Raw genomic sequence first — 22,779 nt, 5'->3', positions numbered from 1 at the left:
ATTCGAAGAACTTTACTATTCTCATATGTCTCTGTTAATAAATTAGATTTTTTGTAAAAATATGGCGACCCTAATTAGTTACTTCATGTATATAGATATATTCATTACATTGGTGTATGACGACAAACATTAAAAATATTTTTCTATAATTATAAAGTATTTTTCATGAACTTTTCTGGCGTTATATCGTTCTAAAGAGATTAAAGAATATTCGTAATATCTAAATGTTTAAAATTTATAATGTGAAGTTACGTAAATAATATTCTTAATGAATGATATTTATCTTGAAGAATTCTTCATTGGTATTTAATTCAAAAATAATTGAATTTGCATGTATCTAAACATAATTATGAAAATATTTTCAATTACAATTGTATTTAATAAAAGATATTAAGCGATATTAATTATTTTCTTTCCAACTTGTTCATTACAAAAGATAAATATGAAATTATATGGAATACTCAAGAAATAATCAAACATATATACAAAAGGTAATAATATCAAGTGTCTAAAAAAGATAAGTATTTAATCATAGTCTTTAAATGATTAAACATTATTCATTATTCTTAATGCAATAATCAAAAAAAAATTCTAGGTTTTAATAATTATTTATTAAATTCGATAATAATATTCTGATGTATCATTTTGTCTGGGAGTGTACAAGTACGATTACAACGAAGGCTTAGGTACCTTCTCGAATAGCGTATGGATGTTTGCGCTTGCGTTTCTCGACTTCTCTTCTTCCTCTGCTCCCACTATTTCCACCCTATTCTCTCTTTCATGAGGGAGTACCACGTCGGTGATGTATAGAGGCACGTTCGTTAAGAGGAGAGTTAGCGAGGATGGGAAACGTTTGACAGCTCTGATCGTCAGTGATAATGCTGTTCCCCATTGATGTTAGTCTTAAGTGAATCAGTTTTGTTCGTTGATCGTGCAGAGGCTCCTATTCTTTCGTATTCTTGAATCAGGCAGAGTTAGAAACGAATCCGATGAGTTCTCGTTCTTCGAGCAGTTAGAAGGGTGGAAAGTGGAGTGGATGCAGTAAAAGGGAAGGCTTGGCGTTAATGCTCGAAAATGTAGCCGCATTAACGTTGACAACGAAGGTGTTTTGTTATCGAGGACAATTCTACAGCTGCGAGATATTCGCGAATGCTCTCGATTTATTTAATTCGTTAAGGAGGGAGGTGGTGGTGGTGGCCAGGATGTTGATCGAGGACGAAGGAAGGAGAAGAGAAGCGACGACGGAAAGAACGCGTGCGTGTTTCAAACACAGACAAGGATGCGGCAACGCGATATCAACTTTCTTCGTGATTTTTTTGATAGCGTTGATAACGACCAGCGAATTCAGCGATGCGAAGCAATTAGGTTTGTAAACGTTCATTGTAATTTACTTATTATTCATTTTTGTGATCTGTATTCTTATTCTGTTTTCTCAGAAAAGCGTATTTTACAACGAGGATGCAAGTTAGAAGGCTTGCATCCACTTCTCATCGTTACTTACAAAAATATCACCGTATCAGTAAGCTTCCTGTTAATTTCAAATATTAATATTAATATCCATATACATAAGTAATATTTTAACGTCCTTGTTATAATCGTTATAGAAGAAATATCAATGAAATATTCTTTTCGCAGGTAGACAAAATTACGGTACCTCATGGAGAACGTGTTATGGTGAGGTGTCGTGAGCTTGGTAAATACAAGCTCATCGGTGATCCATCGTTACATTGCCGTAATGCAACGTGGAACGGAAAGTTACCGTCTTGCGTACCTACAACGGCTATTTCCAATTACACTGGTGAGCTAATTCGAGCCTCGAGTTTCAATGGATTATAATCGAAATAGAACAGGACCTTTTTATCATTCACTAATACACACTCCTCTTCTTGTTTGAGGAGATCCAGAAGACGTTCCACCGACGATCGTCTTTGGATTACCAGCAGGTTCAGCGGCAATCGAGCCGACGGGTACGCTTGCAGTATTTCCAGGAAGCATTCTTCATTTGGAGTGTCTTTTTGCTAGAAGATTAGGTAATCCAGAATGGACGTGGACATCGACGTTTCGTCAATATTTAACAGGTGAGACATATGCACGTAAATTTTTTTTCTAAATATAATCAAAATACTAATTATTCATTTAAAAATTAGGATGGGCGATTGCTGCAAAAGAGAGAGATTGGAAGTATCGACTGTCGATATATTATGCCAAAGTTCAGGACTCAGGAGTATACACGTGTTCGACCCCACGAGGCCTAGCAAATTCCATACGAGTCCACGTCGTTGGTAGGATTTACTTTTTATATATCGCAACAAAATTTTTCAAAATCGAAATCTACAGAAAGAGACAAATTTTAATCGATTTCTCGTCTCGTAGACGTTCAATGTCCAGTTATAAATTTACCAGAGGGACCGTTGATTGGTAAGATCGAAGGCGCTCGGATGGGTCACAGCGCTAATTTTGAATGTCCCCTTGGATACAGATTGGAAGGTGCCTCGATGATAACCTGCCAGTATAACGGTGAGCAATTGATTCTAATAGTATTTAAAGCGAAATTTCGATGCGAACAATGGTAGATGGCCGAGGAGTTAATGACCACGCGACAGGGCTGCAGTACTGTAGCGAGTTACCAGAAAATTGTCTTATCCTTATTCATTCGGTACTCGCGTTAAGTCATAGGTCATACACCATTCTTTCATACATTGAAATACAAAAGACTATAATCCTGTCGAGCGGCCGAATGCGAATTGTATAAGGCGTCGAAATAATTCGATCGTAGGAGAGAGTTAAGCGAAGACTCCCGTCGTCGTGCGATATATTCCAGGAATGTGGTCAGGAGATATACCACGTTGCGAGGCAATAACGTGTTCACCGATAGATCTTCCCAGTGATACATGGTTACAACTACTAGAGCACAACAATAGTTTTGGCGGCAGGGCTGTATTTGCTTGTATGTGGGGTCACAAATTATTAGGATCTCAGAGCATCAGGTGCGAAGGGGATGGCACGTGGAATGGATCCATGCCAACTTGTTTCGGTAAGTTTTATATTATTTACTTCGCCTAAGTTATATGCATAAAGTCAAGAGAAAAATTGTATCGATAAATTATATTTATAAATCAATCCGATAATATTGTATTTACAGAGATCACGTGTCCTTCGCCGTCTTTACCGCGAAGCGGTCGAATTGTCGATCAAATGTTGCAATCTACTCGTAGAAAACACCATCGTAATCGCATCTACAAAGTCGGCGCTCTCGTTAAATTTGCCTGTTTACCGGGTCATCAATTGATAGGAGAAGCGTCTGTAATTTGCACCGAAAATGGCACGTGGTCGCATCAATCGCCAGTTTGTGAGTTTCGTAAAATCACTAAGTTGCTTTATAGATAATAATGTTTCTTGTTTTTATAGAACGTTTGAAAAGAGCTATCGTCCTTGATGAAATCTGTAGTTCCTTTTTATCTTTATCTACTGTCCATAACATATGTTTGATACGATTCATGTCCACTTAGACGTATCTTCAAGTGATACTTAATATTTTGTTTGCTTAACTTGATTTTATAATAACTGATAAGTTATACTAACTTACTCGAAAGGTTTTGAATAGGCAAACAATACGGTACTTAGAATCTTATTGGTTCATAAAAGGAAACATTTATTAAAATCTTTTTATTTATCTCAATGATAATATCTACTACAAGCTTTTAAAGTTTTGCGGTAATATCTATCAATCCTTTTTGTATAATACGATTAAAATTTGACTATACCAATGTTAAATGTTTATCCGTTTAAAAAAGATAAGCAACAGAAGAAATAGTTTGCAACATTGTAGGTAAAGTAAGATGTCCATATCCTGGCGATCCTCCACACGGTCGGATTTCACCGCTGAAATTTTGGTATACGCCTGGTGATAATATACAAGTTAGTATATCGATGGTCTAATTTCTTTTTTTTTTTTTTCAAGCGTTTAAAATTTCTCGATATCTGTAACGTATACTCGATATTGAGGAAAAAAATGAAATGATAGATGTATATATATATATATATAAAATTTGATATGCAGGTGACATGTTCTCCTGGCTATGTTACACCTTTGGAACCTGTCAGAAAACCAACTTGTCGAGAGAATGGAATATGGAGTGCGCCACCACCACCATGTCGTTCTTACAAAGATGTTTGATCGATATGTGTGTTGGATTTATCTACGATCGATTGAAAAAAGTCACCCTGATTTTCATACGAAAGTAATCGCTTTTATCTGCACCGGTCGTAATTCAAATCCATCCTTATGGATTAACATTTAGAAGCGTCCGACATAAAGCGACGCGTTAATAAATATAAAACGAGATGTACAACGAAGGGTACATTTTTCTTTTCTCTACATTTATTATTTTATTTCATTCGATTTATTAATTTCATTTGATTTTGTGAGGGATATCATAAATTAAATAGAGGAACATATTTGTCGATCGCACAAATATAGGCAAGTCGTTGAGACCCTCGATAAGATTTAACTATTCTGACACTTTTCTTTTTATATCTATATGCAATAAAGTGTCCGTTATTCTTTAAGAATTTTTAACGAGTCTTTTATATAACTGCCTTTCCTATTGTGGTCCTTTTCATTATTATATCGAACAATTTTATCATTATTATCATCATCATCAACGGCAGATAAACGTTGTACGTAAGTACATATGTTTGTGGGCATCTTTCGTATAATCAGAAATAGGCGTGCGCATAAGAAAGTAGATACATTGATTGTTTCTTAGATACCTTTACGAATACTCCGATCATTATCTTGTACAGGACAAATCCAAATTTTATCCTTTATTTTCTTTTTTTTATCTATCTTTGTTCTTATCGTTTACTTGTTTCTTTCTCTTTTTTCTTTTTTTTTTTTATAAATGATAAGAAGTATATCAGAAATTTAAGTACGAAGAAGAAATGGCAGTCGTCAAAGCAACGACTTGTAAAGAAGCGATACGACGTTGGGAGGAAGAAAACAAACAGGATCCTGCGACTGCAAAAGAAGTTATTTTAAGCTTTCAATGGCTTCCTATTGAAAAGATGGATAACTCTTTGGCGTGTTTAACTGGATGTGAAAGACTATCTTTGTCGACGAATATGATCGAAAAGATAACAGGTGAGAGTTTATAAATATATATATATATATATAAACTCTCACCTGTATATATATATATATACAAAATAAATTGAATTATTTTGTAGGAATTGGAACATTGAAAAACTTAAAGATCTTGTCGTTGAGTCGTAACGTGGTGAAAAGCTTTTCAGGTCTTGAATCACTTGGTGATACTTTAGAGGAACTTTGGATTTCCTACAATTATATCGAAAAAATGAAAGGTATTAGCGCAATGAAAAATCTTCGAGCATTATATATGTCTAATAATTTGGTGAGAGATTGGATCGAATTTGGCAAATTGCAAGAACTTACAAATATCCGAGATTTATCCTTTGTTGGAAATCCATTATACGATAGCCTTGAGGTAGCCATAAAATCCTACGAGCATGACAATGATGACAATCTAGGTACATAGGAAAAATATCAATTATAAGTTACGTATAATTTATTTTAGGTGGATCAATGGAGATTGGAAGTTGCTCGACGTCTGCCTCATCTGGAAAAATTAGATGGTGAACCAATTATACATACTGAGGACAATACATGCATTAATCAACCAATATTAATTAAGAACGATAGTTCGCCCACAAATTCCAAAATTCCTGAGGAAATGCCATAACTTATTATTATTTCTTTTCTTTTTTTTTTGCTTTTGTTATTGTTGTTGTTGTTGCAGTTGGTCATTAGATACTAATGTTTATACATATATATCATTTATTTGTCTCACGATACAAGATAGATTGTACATACGTTTTTGGTGGTTTGAAAAAGCAAAATATACTAGAAGTTCGATTGGATTCGATGCACGAAGTTTATCCAGGTTCAAACATATGTTATATATCTATTTACTTAACCTTTGCTTTTGATATAAGGCGCATCAGATGTAAAGTGTTTTACATAATATCCTCATCGTTTGTATGTATAAGATACACAGGGAGGCGCAAAGTGATACGTGCATTAGAAAAAATTGACGTGTGTGCGCTTGAGATTAGTTTCGCTTTCATTTTTTTTCCTTCCTTCTTTTCCTTTTGTTTTTTTTTCTCTTCTTCTTTAATTTTCATAATACCATACATTATATGTATTTCTAATTTTTCCAATCGTTACGCAAAATATCTACTTTTCAACATCAAACGTTGCGTTGACAAAGTCGCAAAGAGAGTAGGAAAAGTAGAGATTGTTCGAGCAAATGAAATTAGGCGTAACACCTTGTACTAAAGGCGCGATTCAAAGATTCGAATCGCATGATTTAGAAAGGATCGTGCTAAGACGTTGTGTTATTAGAATGTGTTACCGATGACACATTTCCTTTTTGCGACAGAATAACCTTTCGACATTCTTAGTAAACACGCCACTGTTTACCGAGATAATATTCAAGAATTAGAGTGGCGACGAGAAGATAGAATAAGTTAGATGTATTGGCCGACGACGTGTAAGAAAAATATTCTTGTATATCGATCATCTTTTACTGGCTTAGTATTTTCTCGAAGCTATGCAAAATAGGTCGAGACATATCGAGAAATATTTCGAGAATAAAATCGATCTTTTAGCAGCGATTTGAAAGAACATAGGTACATATATACATTGTACATATACCGAGCCAACATTACGACAAGACCAGATGAAACGAAACGAGACGAGACGAGACGAGACGAGACGAGACTTTTCTTTTTATATCGTTCCGAATTCGACGAATCGTTCCGAGTTGGGCGATAATTTTAAAACATTTACCGTTAAATACATCACACAGACATATTTCTATTTTCCTTTCCAACATTTTTCGTTCTTATAAATCCGTTTCTAACAGAAAAATAATTTTGAATTTTCTCGTTGCTATTTTTCTTGACCGCTCCTATCAACATTGATTAAATTCAACACGATTTACACAGGAATTGGAACTTGGCGTTAAATATTCGGAGAAGATTTAACGAGCTATGGTTCTTCCTTCTCGTTGATTTTTCAACCATTGTTAATCTGTGCATTTGATTTTATTCATTATAATGATGCCACGTTTTTTTATGCCGTGGCGAATCGTTGTTTCTGTTTTTTTACGAAGTCGAGGGCTAATTTATCGCCGACTCTTGTTTCTAGAATTTGAAGAATTGGATGGTCTGAAATAGGAATTATTTTATTTATTAATATACAATGATTTATACGAATATGATATGCTTTGAAAAATTGAATGGCTTTCATCCAGAATAATTATCTTAAGATCTCAAGTTCGATCTTATAAAAATTTATCATAGGTATCTACTCACTTCGATTTTTTTGGTGCATTAACGGTAATTCTGTATGTTTGAGGCCATGAAAATTATCTATACTAGTATTAGTGTCAGCTACACCGGGTATCGTGCTTAATCCCAAAAATGCTTCTCCAGCAAAGTCGTTCGCTGTGAGTACATCGTGATCCATTACGGTGAATAGGACTATAGCATCAGGACTTTGACACTGTTCCACGCTTACGGAACTTAATTAAAAAAAAAAAAAAAAAAAAAAAAAAAAAAAAAAAAATTAATTTATATTTCAATGAAAGAAAGTGATTATAAAGGAGCTGTATAAGGATTCGTAAACTTACAATTCGAAACATTCATCGAACATTGGATTTAAAGTTCTTTTCTTAACGTTGGTTTGTTGTTCAGCACAATGTTCGAAAATTTTTCGTGGCAACAATTCGATTATTACAAAGGGATCGCTAAAACCATTCGGATCTAACGGTATTACGTCTCTAGCATTTATCACTTCCACACAAAGCGAATCGTGATTCAGATATGCTCTCACTGTCAAAACACCATACTCTGATGTCATGGTATTCATTTGGTCCTGAAAAAAAATTCAATGAAACAGGGCTCGAATTGAATAAAAATTTGAAAGAAATGAAATTTTCCTTATCGTTGATATGATTATTATTACTTGAAGTCGTTGACGATAGTAACGGTTAATGAGAAAAGTCGTATCCATTTTATGATATTGCAAGCGTTCTTCTACATTTAAAAAGCTCGGACTACGTAGTACCCCTAAAGATAGACCCTTCTCATCCGCATGAAAGAATTTGATCAATAGATCGAGCGCTTCGTACAATCTTTCATAAAACATAGCTGGTTTGTCCTAGAATAGAATCAATGTTAATATTACCATTACTTTTTAATTGTTTTATGCAACTTACTCCTGCATTTCCATCCATTTGATTGCTCAATTCATTAAGAACGACCTCCCAAACGTCTTGTAAGACACGCGTAAAATTGACAGCTAAAAGAGACGAATTAAGAGCTACCAAATGTACATCCAAATATTCCAATAAAGGTGTGATTGCTTCTGACGTGGGCAAACTGTCGGGTGACCAAGCAAGATGAAACATGGATTTTTTCAAAGATGGTCTCATCTGAACAATAATAAAAACAATGGAGATAGATCAAATTTAAATTAATTTTCTACAGGTTATAATACGACAAGGATATTTGATATATCATTTCGATCACTCTATCGTTTATTAATATTTCATAATGATTTTGACCTTTGTGCCGATTCTTGAAACAATTTGATTAATGAAGAGTAACATTTGTCCAGGCGCTTGTTCCAACGGTAAAGTCAAAGCATTTCTCCATTGTGCTCGAGCAGAATCTCCAGCTTGATTCTCCAAAGCTGTGAGAAGTTTCTCAACGTGAAGTTCTTCTCCTAGATTTAATAACCATCTTCTTACATATTCTAAACCATTTATAGCGACGCACATCTAAAAGGAAAGAAATAAAATGATTCAATCTTGGAAAAATATTGTTCTCAAAATCTGGAAAAAAATTCTCTTTTAAAGTGTAACCGAATATATTCATTATTCATTGAAAATATCTATACTTACGAATGTTATAAAATGTTATTATGATGCATCTAAACAATATATATGTATTCTACTTACTCAATACTGTCTGCCGATGATACTACTAACCACTAATGCATAAATTAAAGCAAAGCAATTTCTACCTGAACGATTACCTCGTCTGTGGTTTTATATGGTGTTTGTTCTTCATAATATCCACTCTCAGCTAATTTTTGGTGGGTTATTTCAGCATAATAAGCAGCAGGACTGCAGATAGCCTATTAGAAACAAATTTTGATATGTGTACGTTTGTAATATTGTTTTATATTAATGAAATAATTTTATTCAATCTCTTACATCGATGACTTTCAATACGAAACTATACGATCCGATAAAATCTGGCCATGCTAATTTCTTCCAAAACTCTTTGATCTATAGATATTACAACAATTATTTAACCATATGCATGTCTTAGATATTTATCGTATTAAACTGAGATATAACAAATATTTTACCTGATAAAAGCATGCAGTTGCATCAATTGCAGATGTACAATGCTTCACTATAAAATCACCTGTACAAATTCGATCCAATTCTGCCGCTTTTCTGATTCTCTGAATTGCTTTTAACTTTGCAAGATCCAACCACTTGTCAATAGCCGGTTTGAACCATTCGTAATAATTGCAAATTATCAGAGTTTTCTGATCAGATAATGGTAACTTTTCCTTCATACTGAATAAAAGAAAAAATTGTAATAATAAGTATTGTATAAATTTGTTATTTTTGGGACACCGTATACAATGTCCAAATGAAAAGTGTACACTATATTATTATAAAATCTAATGATTCGAAAAACGACGGGATTGTTCAATTCTATTTTCGATAGGAGATCAAATCCTTATAAATAAATTCAAGGAGAATAATTAAAAATTTTAAATACCAACAGGGACCAAGTGGTATATATTATTTGAAAGTTCTATTAATTTTCTTTATAATGGTGCTATTTTTTTCTTACTTTTGGTGTATTTTTACTTAATAATAATTTTCGAGAAAATGCGTTTCCCTGTTGCCTCTTGAAAACAAAATCTGACCTATCTATGAATATTCTGTATTTGAATTAATATACCTCACGAAGTCTTGCAATGCTAGATATAACTCAAAAATAGGTGTCCCTATTTCTGCACCAGGTGGTAATACGTAATCTTCGTCTCTATTTTGTCCATGAATTTGGAGACAAGCGGTGGTGACTCTTGCACCGAGTTCATTTTGAATCTGTCGAATTAATTAACATTTAGTGATAAATATTTTAATGTATAATAATTGTTAATTTCTATCGATATCTATTTTTTTTATAATGAGTAATGTTAAAATTTAAACGAATGATGAATACTTGGTGAAGAAAAGCAATTGATCATTATAACGTGCAAAAATGTGATTATCGAGAGAGCTAAAAGACAATGTATACATATAATATAGGTCAAGAAGTGTTAATGGAATAAGTCAATAACAAAATTTAAATTTTTTATTAATTTAATTTGAAAAATTATTTTATTAAGAAAAAAAAAGTTATTTCGAAATAAAAATTTCAATTTATTAATAATAATTAATTTGTACAAAATAAAAAAAGAAATATTAAAATTTTGTTAATAATATTTTGAAAATATTCTTTTGGTTAGTATTTCAATTTAATAAAGGGATAGATTAAAAATATTTGTTTTACTGTAAAAAATATATTATATCACATAATATCGTGTCATGGTAGAAATAAAATATTCAGTTGAAATACGTAATGTAATATTCAACTTATTCATGCATTACTACCATGCATATCTATATGACAGATACGTGCAGCACATACTGCAGTGCCAGTGTTACCTAACATCTATCGAGGAAATAAGTGAATTTCCACTGAAAAAAAAAAAGAATCTTAAGATTTAAACACTATCCGTGTCAATGTCATTGTACGTTAGTCTCTAGATATTTTGCAATAATAACTTTGTATTAAGAAATTATAGATATATTACGCCATAAATAAATAATACTAAAGTAGAAGATAAATTGGTTATTAATATGGCTAATATTGTTTTTCCTATAGAATCTATTTCTTTGAAATTACATTACCAGGTATACGAAGATAGAGGGGAGGGTCAATGGGTAAATTTACTTTTACATCTACAGGAAAGTCGAAGAATATGGGAAAAGAAAGACAAGGAGAGATTAACATTTCTTGGAGGCATTAGAAAAGTACCTCGGAAGTGTTCTCCATGTGTTTCGCCACGTGTTCCGCCAGCTACGAACAAATATTTTGTGTACAGTAAAATAATGATGAACCGATGGACAATAAACTCTTGCGAATTCTTTCTTTTTTCTTGTACGTCGATGGTACATAATCATCTTCTTAAATATCGCAAGCTTTTCATATTTCCTACAGTAAATAAGTAAATGGTGTACATGTATATGTGTGTGCGCGTGTGGGCGTATGTGTGTCCGTGTGTATGTGTGTGTGACACGCATATGTGTACTGACACAATTGAATGTAAATATACATCGATCGAATCTATAAAAATAACGTCGCAATATCGTGCTTTTTTAAAAATATGAAAGTATAATTAAAAGATTATCAATCATATTAAAAAGAGCGTGTAAAAACACGATCGATGTCTGCGATAAAGCATTGAAGCCAAACATAGCACATCGAGCTTGACGAGATAAGAAATAAAAAATAACATTGTGTATTATGTGATCACGTGTTCCCGCTGTGACGTAGTAACAAAATTTCACGTAATTTTCATCATTGATATTAATCGTTCCTATTATAGATACTTACCAGTTTTTCCAACTGTTTATAAACAGCTGAAAAATATGGTACACCATTTGTACTGAAAGGTGAAAATATTGTATCAATAAAAATTATATCCTTCCTAGTTTGATAAATAACGCAAGATATTATCTAATTTACCTTTCAAAGAGACTATTATAATACATACGACCCTGTTCCAAATCTACTAACAGTGCCGTGACTAAATTTGTAAAGTCTTGCAAGACGCGATCCGCATCTTGATCAGGTTCCTGATCATGATACATAGTTTGATGTCGCACATCTTCGTACCTAGATTGACAATTAAAATGTAGTTACGAGGTATTTAACCCTCCTCAAAAAAAAAAGAAATATATTTGTAAAGAAAAGATTTTTGATCAATTAACGTACCACTCGTGAGTTCCCTTTCTAAGGGCTGTTATAATTTCTCCTCGTATTTCTTTGTTAAAGGGACAGCATGCCCAAAAAGCTTTCATATTCGATAAAAGACCTAAACATCTGAAACAAAGTAATAAAAGCATTTCAGAAAGTCAGATCCTTATTCGATGTGTCTAGTAAATAGATGATTAGAAATTACCTTAGGAGATTGTCAAGCTTAGAGATCGATAATCGATGTAATGGCGGATATAACGTACGATGTTGTTGAATCTTTCTGAGTGCTACTTCTAAAAAATTATTGAAAGAATCTGCCAGAGACTGTTCTTCGTCTCGCGATAATGTTTCCGTCGTTTTTAAATGCCATAGGTTATCTATTTCCTAAAAAGCGAAATAATAGAGAACAAATTTATTCAAAATTAATATTTATTTGTAATATTTTTACTACCATTCGTATTAAATTCGATTTAATGATTACCTGAAGAAGACGATGGAGAACTTTCGAATCGACAGCCGGATGTTTCGAACTAGCGATCCATTTGATCAATGCCTGCTGCAATTCTGTGACATCACCTTGCACAGCATGCTGATGAAGAATTGTCAGTGCTGTTTGGGGTAACTCACCTGTGAAATCTTCCTGAGAAACGATATACAGTTCGAATGAAAGAATAAAAATATAAAGAATTTATAAAATAACTTGAACGTTTATAGAAACAGATCGAATACCCCTTGTTTGTTCATTTCATGATCGAGGAAAATGGTATAAAGTCTTTCTTGCTGTCTAAGCTCAGCCCAATTATCTTCTTCGGATGTTCCTCTGTCTTCTCGTGTGGATAGCCACAATTTTAATTTGATTCTACCTTGAATGTTGCTCCTTTGTGTTCTTGCTTCGAGTTTATACCAACGTTCCAAGCCTGTGCTTGGAATATCCTAAGATATTCGAGAAAATTATAAATGTCGTTTCTATTTAAATCACGGATATTGTTCTACCTGAAGCGGAACATTCACGCAGCCCAAAAAGTCATCTTGACTACCGGAACGGGCACTTTGTGCAATTTGTTTAAAAAATCGACCAAGACCCTTAACACCTCGCACTTCGTTCAATTTACTAACGGCGTCGAATACCGAGGATTCGTCGTCGTGGTCCCTAAAAATGATATATTTTTGAATAATGTGCTGGCCCTAGTATGTTTCAAGTAGGTAAAACCTACTTACGAAGACATACCATATATCGAGATGCAAGATATCCGTGCTGATATCGTCGATGTCGCTAAAATAAAATTATATCGCGGAAGACTTTATAAATTTATCTATTCCCTCATAATTTTTTTTTTTTTTTTTCATTAATAGACAGGTAGCACTTAAGTATCCGGTCACCTCTCGCTTAGATATTACTTTATTGATTTTATTGCTGTTTTTTATTACATGTAACATTTAAAAATATTAAATACTTTAAGTAACATTCTTTATATACGAAGATATTGAAAGTAATTACAAAAAGTTAATAAATAATAAATATGTGGAATTTTAATTTGTTATATTTTGTTATAAAACGGACAAATAAATAAAAGAAAGAACTTATAATTTTTTATAAAATTTATTTAATATATTATAGTACTTAAGAGAGACTAGATACTTTTGTGGCACGCTGTATGAAAATTAAAATTGAAAAAATGAATAATATAGGAGGACGATAATTTACAAGCGAAATTTTTCTTTCCATTGCGGACTCAGTGTGTGCGGTTTCACTGTGGTAGCACGTATAAACTTGGCAGGAACCGCTCCGCTAAAGGATTCACGGTGTTCTCGTCTGCTAGTATGCTCTTTGCGCTTGAATGATAGCCTGAAACTGACGTTTAATAGACATCACGTCAATTTTATTAGACAATTTTTCGGATAACGTGCTGATGTATTTAGGAAAATCGTGATATATCTCACAATACGTTTAGTTGTTTTTTCACCATATTTTCGACGTCAGCAGGCATTAAGATGTAAGATAACAAAAAATAAAAATAGATAAAGAAAAAAAATATATTATTTGAGATTCTCGAAACCACACTTAATGCCGATACTCTATCCTGTTAAGCACTGTGTCCACTCGGTGCGGTATTAATCGTGTTACTCTCTCTCTCTCTCTCTCTCTCTCTCTCTCCCTTTCTGTCACCCTGTCACTCTCTCTCTCTCTCTCTCTCTCTCTTCTGATTGCTCTCTCTCTCTCTTTTCAACACCAGATGGCATAGCTAACTAGCAGAGAGAGAGAGAGAGAGAGAGAGAGAGAGAGAGAGAGAGAGAGAGAGAGAGAGAGAGAGAGAGAGAGAGAGAGAGTAAGAAGAAGGGAGAATCGTGCATACGGTAGCGCTATATTTCAAGGCAGCATGTAAAGTAAGGACAGAAGTTGTTACATCCGGTGCACCTTTTGTTATCGCAAGCTGCATTGTCACTTCGTCAAGAGAGTTTGTTCGCGATAAATATTCCCGCTTTGCATTTTGTTCGATGATGTTATATGAAGTCATCGTTTCGTGGATTAGATATTTTAGTATGAATAATCCTAAAAGGCCTAGTTTCTCACTCGTATAGATATTGCATAGAAAAAAATTCGATCCGAAAAATATTAGATGGGAGGGGGGGTGAGTAACTTAACTCTTTTACCCGAAATTACCCGTTCATTGTAATGTAAATTTCGAAGGAATATTTTCTAAAAAAATTTATGACTTCGTCGAAGGGGACATAAGATGGTGTAATTGATTTGACCTCAGATAACGTTTAAAAATCATATGTAGGCCATGTTAAATCTTCAATATGGGAATTTATACTTTTCTATTATATATACCTACAGTCGACATCGAAACGTTTTTAAAGCATTATTAACTTGTAACTTTCGCACAAACCACTATTGAGATATTAAATTTTAAAGTTAATATGCCGTTATGTACGAAGATCGACCGTACCGACCTCCACGTAATACACCTTGGGTAATGCTAATGTCGGCGCAGCATTATTGTAACTTTCAAGTCTTATAACTGGAAAAGTATAATACATACTTAATGAAAAAGTATTTTATTATGTTGTTTTGAAAAGTTTTCGAGGTAAGGTGTAAGAATATGAATTGAAAAATGACGATTTCCATTTAATAAATTGAAAATGATCTTCGTGCAATTTTCAAATGACTTTAAATGACCAAGATCAAATCAATCAAAACCATCTAATATCTCTTTCGAAGTCGCGAACGTTTTTAGAAAATATTTTTTTAGAAATTTATGTTACAAAGAAATTATTTCAGGTAAAAGGGTTAACTGACTCGTCCAATATTCATTAATATGATTATTATTTTTATTAAGTCTATAGAAGCAAAACAATATTACAAAGTATTGAACTCTGTATTCTTTTTTCTTTTTTTTATTTATTTTTCCCCTTCATTTTACATCGATCTTACCTATGATGTTTTCGAAGCTTTTCGTGATGCGAGTTATCGTTCTCACCTCCATCGGATAAGGCTCGAGCCGTTTGTCTTGGTGAAGCTGGAGGTGTATGAGGAGAATGAGCTGACAGATTCGTTTGGGGGCTCAGTGGTGCACTTGTATTACCAGGTTGTATACCCAACATGCAATATGGATCGCTGAAACCTATTGTACCGAATAACTTACCATACCCTTATTCTCATTTTTATGAATATTCATTATTAAATTATATCGTTATCTAATTTACCGTTAGCGTCCTTCGCCTCTAGTCCTTCAGCTTCGATAACTATTACACTTAGGACCACGATAGGAGGCTGAAATTTATGTGAGAAAATGTTTTCGTTGTTTCATTTTCTTTTTTCTTTTTTTTTTTCTTTTGTTTTAATTGAACCTCGACAACCCTTTAATATACGTAATAATATTATAATTCTTCCATTATTTTTACTTTAATATTAACTTATTAGTTTTGTACAATATATTCTTCATAAAGGTGCATAAGAAAAATATAAAATTACGCACATTGGAGGGTTAAGACGAAAATGTAATAAAAATGAAGGATAGGTCTCTTTCAAACCCTACCTTCTCTTTTGAGGCAATATCGAGGTATCGTCGATGTTGATCCTGTGGTATACCAAACGCTTCCTGCGCATACCCATAAAGGTCCTCTTTATAGTGAGCGTACTGACCCGTACTTGCTCCGACCGTATTCGCGATCGTATAAAGAACTTCAACGTATAGTTTCTCGATCTGAAAAACATGCATATCAACTTACGTTCTTAAAGTTTAAGCTTGAAGGATGAAATATTGTTCTTTGTGAAGACCTCTTCTTTGTTAAGTCGACGAGAGTGGAAGGAATTTATGTTGGCCTCTCCGGATGATGGTGGAGGATCCTTAGCTCGAGCTTCGACTTCCTGAAGAGCCACCAGTCTGCGATTCTCTTGTTTCCAAGATAACGCGGTGAAACTCTCGAAGAAGGAGCCATCGGTTTCTTGAACGCTTAAAAGGAAATGATATCGATTAATCAAGTATTACAATGATTTTGTTATTTTTCTTTTCGCAGGATAAAATTTTCTTTAATCCGAACAAAAATAATTCCACACTCGACATTATATTTTACCGGTATGTCTCGTATATCTTGCGTCAAGTATACGCCTTATTGAACTAATTTATTCCAAGCATCGATACCGTATATCGTTTTGTTATTTATAAACACCGACTCTCCCTCTGTATGTACATTATAAGACCATGGGCTGTTTCTTCTTAAAGCTTCGTACCCACATGATTCGTCGTGCATTAAATTTTTTGACGATTAAGAGCCTACTAAAAAGAGCTACTAAAGCTGAAAACCGGAAAACGGAAGGCGTTATTATTATCAACTTTAAAATACGAGTGAGTGATTTACACAAATCGTGATAACGATAAACGTTTGCTCTGTTGTTATTTATGATGGAAACAAAAGCTTGGAATTTTTTGTTGAAGCTTTATATAAATTATATCATTTTGCAAAAAATATATGTACGTACATACATATCTATTTAATACAAACTTTCTATCTTTTGTAATGGAAAAAAAAATTTTTTTTACATAAAATTTATTTATCCCATATAGATATGTTTTAATCAACATATTAAATCACCTATTGACTTCCAAAATAATTATTTTGATCATCGATTTAAATAATAATTATTTTGTATTATTGAAAATTTTTAACAAAATTGTAGAAGAATTATTTTAGATTATCTGAATTTATATTGATTTATATTGTTTGCAATTTCAGTTTGATTACTTAAAAATGTTCGAAATCATATGTGATATTATGTCGATACAAATATAAACGTATTACACAAAATTATCGATATAAAGCGAAACTTTTAGATATCAATGGAAAGCTCCAAGTTCATAATTTGTACAATTTTTACATGATTCGTAAGGAATGCTATTCAGCGACAAAAGATTTTTAAAATCGAAGGACACCAATGCTGGATGGACTTAAAAGGGAGAATAAAAGAAGAAAATAGATAAGAATCTCTTAAAGAGAATTTGCGATCGTGGATTTATTTCCGTCATGTTCCTAGATACAGTATCTACTTCGACGAAGTAAATAAGAGGAATATCGATGCATCCTAGGCATTCTTTTGGCATTTCTAATCCGAATCGATTTTTCATTTTGCTCGCATGAGTCCGACTGTCTCTGGTACGACATTACTTGCTTTTGAAAGCACGTATATTTATCGGTACGCCGACTAGACTTTTAATAATCTTCTCTTTTCTCGAATTTTTCTCCGATTTCTTGATATCGATTTTAATGTTGTCATCTAGTAAACGTTCTTCTATAACGTTTTCTAGAAGACTGGAATAAGATCGTACAATATAATGCCAGAATCGTTATATTGAAATAAAAAGAAAAAAAAAATATTTTTGGAAAGTTTCCAAATAGAAAAATATACGAGTATGTTTCAACTTGCATTAGAAATAATAGTAGGCAAATATTTTTAAGTGAAAATAAATCCTCATTTGGATACATAATCATCACAATCATCTAGAGATGATTATTCTTATATACTATCTTACATGGAAATCTCTCTCTCCCCCCCCCCCCCCCTCTCTCTCTCTCTCTCTCTCTCTCTCTCTCTCTCTCTCTCTCTCATATATTCTCACATCAATTTATTATTGCTGATAAATTGTGATTAGAAATCGGAGAGTAAAGGAGATACGGTTCCTCGTAATTAGAGTCAATAATTGTATGTAACTTGATTTCTTAGCAATCGGTATCGAATTACACAGAATCCCAGTATATTTTCTTAGTTCAGTCATGCCAGACGCGTCTCGATAGCAGTTAAATTCATTATCCTAGCATTCGTTCATTTCCTATCCAGACAAATCTTCTCCGATCGTCGTCAATGTCTATTGGATTACATTCAACGGAACTCAACTCATTTCCTGATTACCCGCTAACGTGTACAGAGAATTGATTTGCTTTTTCTATTTTACTCTCATTCTAATTTTTCTTGAAAATAAGTTCTTAGAAATTTTCTATGTATATACGTATCAAAGGAAAGGAATATATGTACATACATATGTAATAAAAATGTATATACATATGTAAGCTTCTTTTGCGTTATTAACTATACACTATATCAATATCGACGATAACCTTTGAAGGTGTTGCAACGTGGTGTTATAATGATATGTTCTTACGATAAGGGGGTGAGAGAGAAGGAAAAGATGAAGAAATCATTTCGTTTTTCATGTGAGAAGCGCGAAATACCGTCGTTCTTATTTCATATCTTCTTGCTCGCAACAGGTGCGTCTCTGTGGGACGATAACCTTTGACCGTCCTTCATCATGAATAAAAAGTATCTAACGAGCTCTCTCTCTCTTTTTCTCTCTTTCTAATATGAAAATATATAGGTAAATATACATATATTTTAGAATCTACTTTGATTATATTTATTGAAATGTCGTTCTCTTTTATAGAATTACATATGTCATTTGGTGGAAAAATATTCTATTAAAAATCTCGATTTTATCAAATAAGAAAGAAGAGAAAATATCGATCGTGCAAGATGTTCACATAGATATCTGATTTTGTATTTTTGTTATTAACAAATAAATTTTGTTTTATAAAACTGAAACATCGTTTGATTTGTAAATCTCAAATGTGTTATATATGCAATTTTTTTGTTAACATTAAGACACAAAATGTAATTATTTATATTCGTGAACGAATCTATGAATTACTTTAGGTATGTTTTAAAATTATTTTTTATCCTTTTGAAGCTTATTACAAGACTTTTTTTATTGAATAATTATAATTGAACAATAATTAAAAATAAAATGAAGCAATTGGATACGTTGAAAAATAAAAAACTTACCCAGAAGTGGCTTGTACGTCGAATTCTGGCCAAGACGGTCTGCGACGGCAAAACATGAGCGGTGGTCGATCGGTACTCGCACCGGCGGTACTTCGACGAAAGGAACCGACTCTTCGAGGCGAGGGGGAACTTCCACAACTCTGACCGCAAACAGGACCACAAACCGAGCCATCACTTGCAGCGGCTGCGGCTGCGGCGACAGGATGAACGCTCAGTCCTGACGGGACAGTGCAATCAAAAGTACGTCTCCTCGAAAGTGAACGAGCTTGTGAGGATGAAGAGACCGTTGTCCCTGGCGGTGGCACCACCTATAATGAGCAAAAATATGGCTCGTGTATTTTTATCATATCTTTTACTAATCGTTAATAAAATATCACGTTTCATTTATATATCACCACAATATATAAATGAAACAATAAGAAATCTTTTTGAGAGAAATAATATTTCTGTATATGAATTAATTACGAATGAGATGACTTTACAAGCGAAGCGACTCATATTTTATAGATATAGTACTATTTACAGATATTTTTATTAATAGAACCGATAAAACTCATAAATAATTAAATTTTAAGCAATTTACTAAAAAAAAAAAAATAATAACTTTTTTCTGAATAAAGTATATTAATATAATATTTAAAGATTATGTTTATATTTGTGCGATGAGATGATATTGTCGTAGTATTATTGAAAAAACAGGAGAATCATAATTCCCTGACTCTTGAATTGAATGGATTAATTTTTTTTCAGGGATTTTTATTTTTTGTATTAATCATTTTTAAAGGTAAAGGATTATTATAGAAACAAATATAAGATACAAAGAAAAATGGAAAACTAAAATCTGTGTCACCTGATTGTTCGCAAGCAATTAATAAAAAGACTCCCGTGACAGATACATCAGACACAAGGCTAAATGAAATTAATCCAATTCCCAATACACCATCAGGTGTAGTTTAACAAATTAGAAAACACAGGAGACGTTTTAAGCAACATAAATAACAAAACATGTTAAAAATATAAGCAAATTCAAATATAAACGTCTCCCTTATGGAAGATTCATCTTCGAATAAAAATTTTTCAGCTTTTATAGTCCAAGAGTCTGAAGAAAGTTTCGAGGAAGAAGATAATACTGAATATGTCGGGTATAGGAAGTAATACAGCTGTACATCGAGATAAGACGACTAGATTCGATGTGTGAGATGTGATAAGTGATTCACGAAAGAAGGTCAATATTTTTGGATTTATACGATCTTCGTAAAGAAGTTTTGTGCGAGAAAAAGAAATCATATTTTTCCTTTTATGTTTTCTGTTTTATGTTCTAAATCTTTTTTTTTTCTTGGGCCATGACACCTCGAAACATGAGTTATCTCAATCGAACAGTTCTACATTTTGCATGGAAAATAATTTTTTTTTTTTTTTACAAAATTCTAAAATTATTTTTTAATTTTATCTCGATATTATCTACACACACGTATATATATATATATATAATAAATAATTCGATATGCTCTAAAAATATTCTACTTTATGAGGAAACTAACATATAAGTTTTAAGGACTCTTAAACTTATAAAAAAAAAGTATTTCTTCAATTTACTCATGGAAATAAATATAATGCGACATCTCAGATTAACGGACATATGTATGTTGGTACCTTGGGAAAACCATGAGGAGTCGATTGATGTGCACTCGAATTGTCGTTGACTATGCTTCCGCTCGAGCCGCTTCTACCTGTCGTACTAGCAGAGTCCTCTCGACTGAAGGAGAATCTCTTAGGGCTGAGGCTGAAGCTCGCCACACTATCGCTCACGTATTGTTGAAGAGAATTGAAGAAGCTCATTTTCAAAATTTCGTTCGTTCTCTCACTTGCCGTTATCACGCTGATTTTCAAACGACGAAAATCATTTCGATCGTTATTCTCGATCGACCATCCATTTGTTCAATTTTTTAAAATTTTCCAATGAAATTACAACGACATCGATAGTGACGACGACGACGGCGACGACGACGACGACGACGACGACGATGAGGACGACGACGACGACGACGACGATGAGGATGATATCGATTCGATTGTCCAAGAGCCATCCACGCCTTCCTCACTTTCTATTCTTCTTCGTCGACATTGGAGCTCGATGATTCGAGCCTTTTCTTTGTAAAAAATCATCTTTTCAAGAAATGACAGATCATTTGCCTCGTCTGTAAATAAAAATGATGCAAAATGTTAGCAATGGTAAAAAAAAAAAAAAAAAAAAAAAAAAAAAAAAAAAAAAAAAAAAAAAAAAAAAGAAAAAAAAATAAATAAGAAAAAAAGATTGCACTTTTTAATGTACAATTTCTATCTCCGTGTGACAATAACATTGAAACCGCTAAACTATTGACGAGAATCTGAATTGTATACCGGAAGATGTCTCGCCACAGGGAAATTAAACTAGGCGAGAGTAACGGTTACATTATCATTGCGGTTTTGCGTTCTTCAAGAAAACGTATTACGTGTACAAATAGAAACGCAAATGAAAAGAGGAAGGAGATCTTATCCGTATAAATGTTAAAATAAGATTTTAGCGTTACAACAGTTAGAATAGCTTTGAAATTCTTCTTGGGCTTTAAATCACTATTAATTCATTATTTTTTATTATTCAAAATTGTAGTGTTAAAAAAAAAAAAAAAGAAAACTCCATTTCTTATTTTAGAAATAAATAATTTACTTTTCTTAACACAGATATCGTTTGATTGAGATTTATATCAGATATCTTCAATTTTGTTATGCGGCAATCTCGTTAAAATGGTTCATCCTTTTCGCAAGAATACACCCGTCCATTTTAAGAGTAATTAACAATCATATATAGTATTGAATATCGAGACGAATCGCGTGTCTAACATCTGACCCTGAAACGTATTGTTTTATCTTGCGCATATCAAGATCTCTAGGTTAAGCTTTCTATGTTCGCCGAGGATAGCACTCAAGTTCGAGAGAACGTTGTCTCAAAAGCAAGATCATTCGATATGCGCATTATTGACCGTACAACTAAACAAAAGGCGTCGCATCGAGAGATCGATTAGCATTGAAAGTCGCGATTGCCTCGTTGACACACTTTTCGTCTCCTACCATGTCACCTATCCTTTGAAACAATAATTTCAACAGATCTACTTTGATTATGTTTCTGTTATGATTTTCTAAGGACAGGGAGAAAGAAAGAGAGAGAGAGAGAAAGAAAGAGAGAGAGAGAAAGAAAGAGAGAGAAAGATGCCTTTCAAATAATACGATAGACAAGATTTCCAACGAGAACAACTTGAATCAATCAC

The 22,779-nt window shown here is 33.1% G+C and overlaps 3 protein-coding genes across 10 annotated transcripts in view; 2 read left to right on the top strand and 1 right to left on the bottom strand.

Annotated features, from left to right (window-relative positions):
• Positions 1-758: 758 nt before the first annotated feature.
• On the top strand, positions 759-4,573 carry LOC124952549 (locomotion-related protein Hikaru genki). Of its 5 annotated transcripts, none has more exons than XR_007101943.1 (10): positions 759-1,365; positions 1,437-1,519; positions 1,636-1,798; positions 1,899-2,078; positions 2,148-2,282; positions 2,374-2,517; positions 2,822-3,034; positions 3,143-3,349; positions 3,795-3,918; positions 4,061-4,076. XR_007101943.1 is itself a non-coding variant. In XM_047502601.1 (10 exons), exons 1-10 carry the CDS (start codon positions 1,065-1,067, stop codon positions 4,243-4,245), a joined length of 1,656 nt encoding a protein of 551 aa, XP_047358557.1. In that variant the 5' UTR covers positions 759-1,064; the 3' UTR covers positions 4,246-4,573. The 5 variants fall into 5 exon arrangements, 4 of the variants coding, with proteins under 4 accessions (XP_047358557.1, XP_047358558.1, XP_047358559.1 ...); XM_047502601.1 differs by lacking the exon at positions 4,061-4,076 and adding an exon at positions 4,105-4,573 and having other exon boundaries at positions 3,830-3,918; XM_047502602.1 differs by lacking the exon at positions 4,061-4,076 and adding an exon at positions 4,105-4,573 and having other exon boundaries at positions 760-1,365; positions 1,905-2,078; positions 3,830-3,918.
• The window catches only part of LOC124952546 (BAI1-associated protein 3), a 25,265-nt gene continuing 6,411 nt past the window's right edge, over positions 3,926-22,779 (bottom strand). Inside the window, exons 2-28 of one of the 4 annotated variants that reach the window (XR_007101942.1) lie at positions 21,128-21,672; positions 19,475-19,782; positions 16,421-16,595; positions 16,179-16,346; positions 15,847-15,913; positions 15,575-15,764; positions 13,844-13,990; positions 13,367-13,411; positions 13,132-13,288; positions 12,868-13,071; positions 12,620-12,778; positions 12,344-12,522; positions 12,157-12,264; positions 11,908-12,057; positions 11,776-11,827; positions 11,197-11,238; positions 10,075-10,220; positions 9,464-9,680; positions 9,306-9,380; positions 9,113-9,226; positions 8,652-8,867; positions 8,304-8,519; positions 8,051-8,245; positions 7,716-7,960; positions 7,399-7,607; positions 5,456-7,251; positions 3,926-5,338 (exon numbers count right to left, since the gene is read on the bottom strand). Coding sequence is in view for 3 of the 4 variants with exons in the window: in XM_047502595.1 (XP_047358551.1) it covers positions 7,157-7,251; positions 7,399-7,607; positions 7,716-7,960; positions 8,051-8,245; positions 8,304-8,519; positions 8,652-8,867; positions 9,113-9,226; positions 9,306-9,380; positions 9,464-9,680; positions 10,075-10,220; positions 11,197-11,238; positions 11,776-11,827; positions 11,908-12,057; positions 12,157-12,264; positions 12,344-12,522; positions 12,620-12,778; positions 12,868-13,071; positions 13,132-13,288; positions 13,367-13,411; positions 13,844-13,990; positions 15,575-15,764; positions 15,847-15,913; positions 16,179-16,346; positions 16,421-16,595; positions 19,475-19,782; positions 21,128-21,313 (4,065 nt within the window). In the remaining variant the exon portion in view is untranslated. Of the gene's footprint in view, positions 7,252-7,398; positions 7,608-7,715; positions 7,961-8,050; positions 8,246-8,303; positions 8,520-8,651; positions 8,868-9,112; positions 9,227-9,305; positions 9,381-9,463; positions 9,681-10,074; positions 10,221-11,196; positions 11,239-11,775; positions 11,828-11,907; positions 12,058-12,156; positions 12,265-12,343; positions 12,523-12,619; positions 12,779-12,867; positions 13,072-13,131; positions 13,289-13,366; positions 13,412-13,843; positions 13,991-15,574; positions 15,765-15,846; positions 15,914-16,178; positions 16,347-16,420; positions 16,596-19,474; positions 19,783-21,127; positions 21,673-22,779 lie in introns of all 4 variants that reach the window. The other 3 variants (XM_047502596.1, XM_047502595.1, XM_047502597.1) reach the window with 3 other exon arrangements.
• On the top strand, positions 4,697-5,940 carry LOC124952554 (dynein axonemal light chain 1). The gene is made up of 3 exons (XM_047502612.1): positions 4,697-5,143; positions 5,230-5,507; positions 5,598-5,940. The coding sequence occupies exons 1-3, from the start codon at positions 4,945-4,947 to the stop codon at positions 5,760-5,762; spliced, it is 642 nt and encodes a 213-aa protein (XP_047358568.1). The 5' UTR covers positions 4,697-4,944; the 3' UTR covers positions 5,763-5,940.

This window comes from Vespa velutina, chromosome 10, assembly GCF_912470025.1.
Source record: "Vespa velutina chromosome 10, iVesVel2.1, whole genome shotgun sequence".
NCBI lineage: Eukaryota > Metazoa > Arthropoda > Insecta > Hymenoptera > Vespidae > Vespa > Vespa velutina.
The sequence above is the reverse complement of the archived record's forward strand: the minus strand, read 5'-3'. Positions and strand labels throughout refer to the sequence as shown.

What these genes read in the sequence shown, in the direction of transcription:
- LOC124952549 (XM_047502601.1), top strand. Translation starts at nt 1,065, where the DNA reads ATGCTCGAAAATGTAGCCGCATTAACGTTGACAACGAAGGTGTTTTGT. An exon ending in CATACGAGTCCACGTCGTTG is followed by an intron (nt 2,283 to 2,373) that starts GTAGGATTTACT and finishes CTCGTCTCGTAG; the next exon opens with ACGTTCAATGTCCAGTTATA. An exon ending in GATAACCTGCCAGTATAACG is followed by an intron (nt 2,518 to 2,821) that starts GTGAGCAATTGA and finishes GATATATTCCAG; the next exon opens with GAATGTGGTCAGGAGATATA.
- LOC124952554 (XM_047502612.1), top strand. Translation starts at nt 4,945, where the DNA reads ATGGCAGTCGTCAAAGCAACGACTTGTAAAGAAGCGATACGACGTTGG. An exon ending in TATGATCGAAAAGATAACAG is followed by an intron (nt 5,144 to 5,229) that starts GTGAGAGTTTAT and finishes ATTATTTTGTAG; the next exon opens with GAATTGGAACATTGAAAAAC. An exon ending in CATTATACGATAGCCTTGAG is followed by an intron (nt 5,508 to 5,597) that starts GTAGCCATAAAA and finishes AATTTATTTTAG; the next exon opens with GTGGATCAATGGAGATTGGA.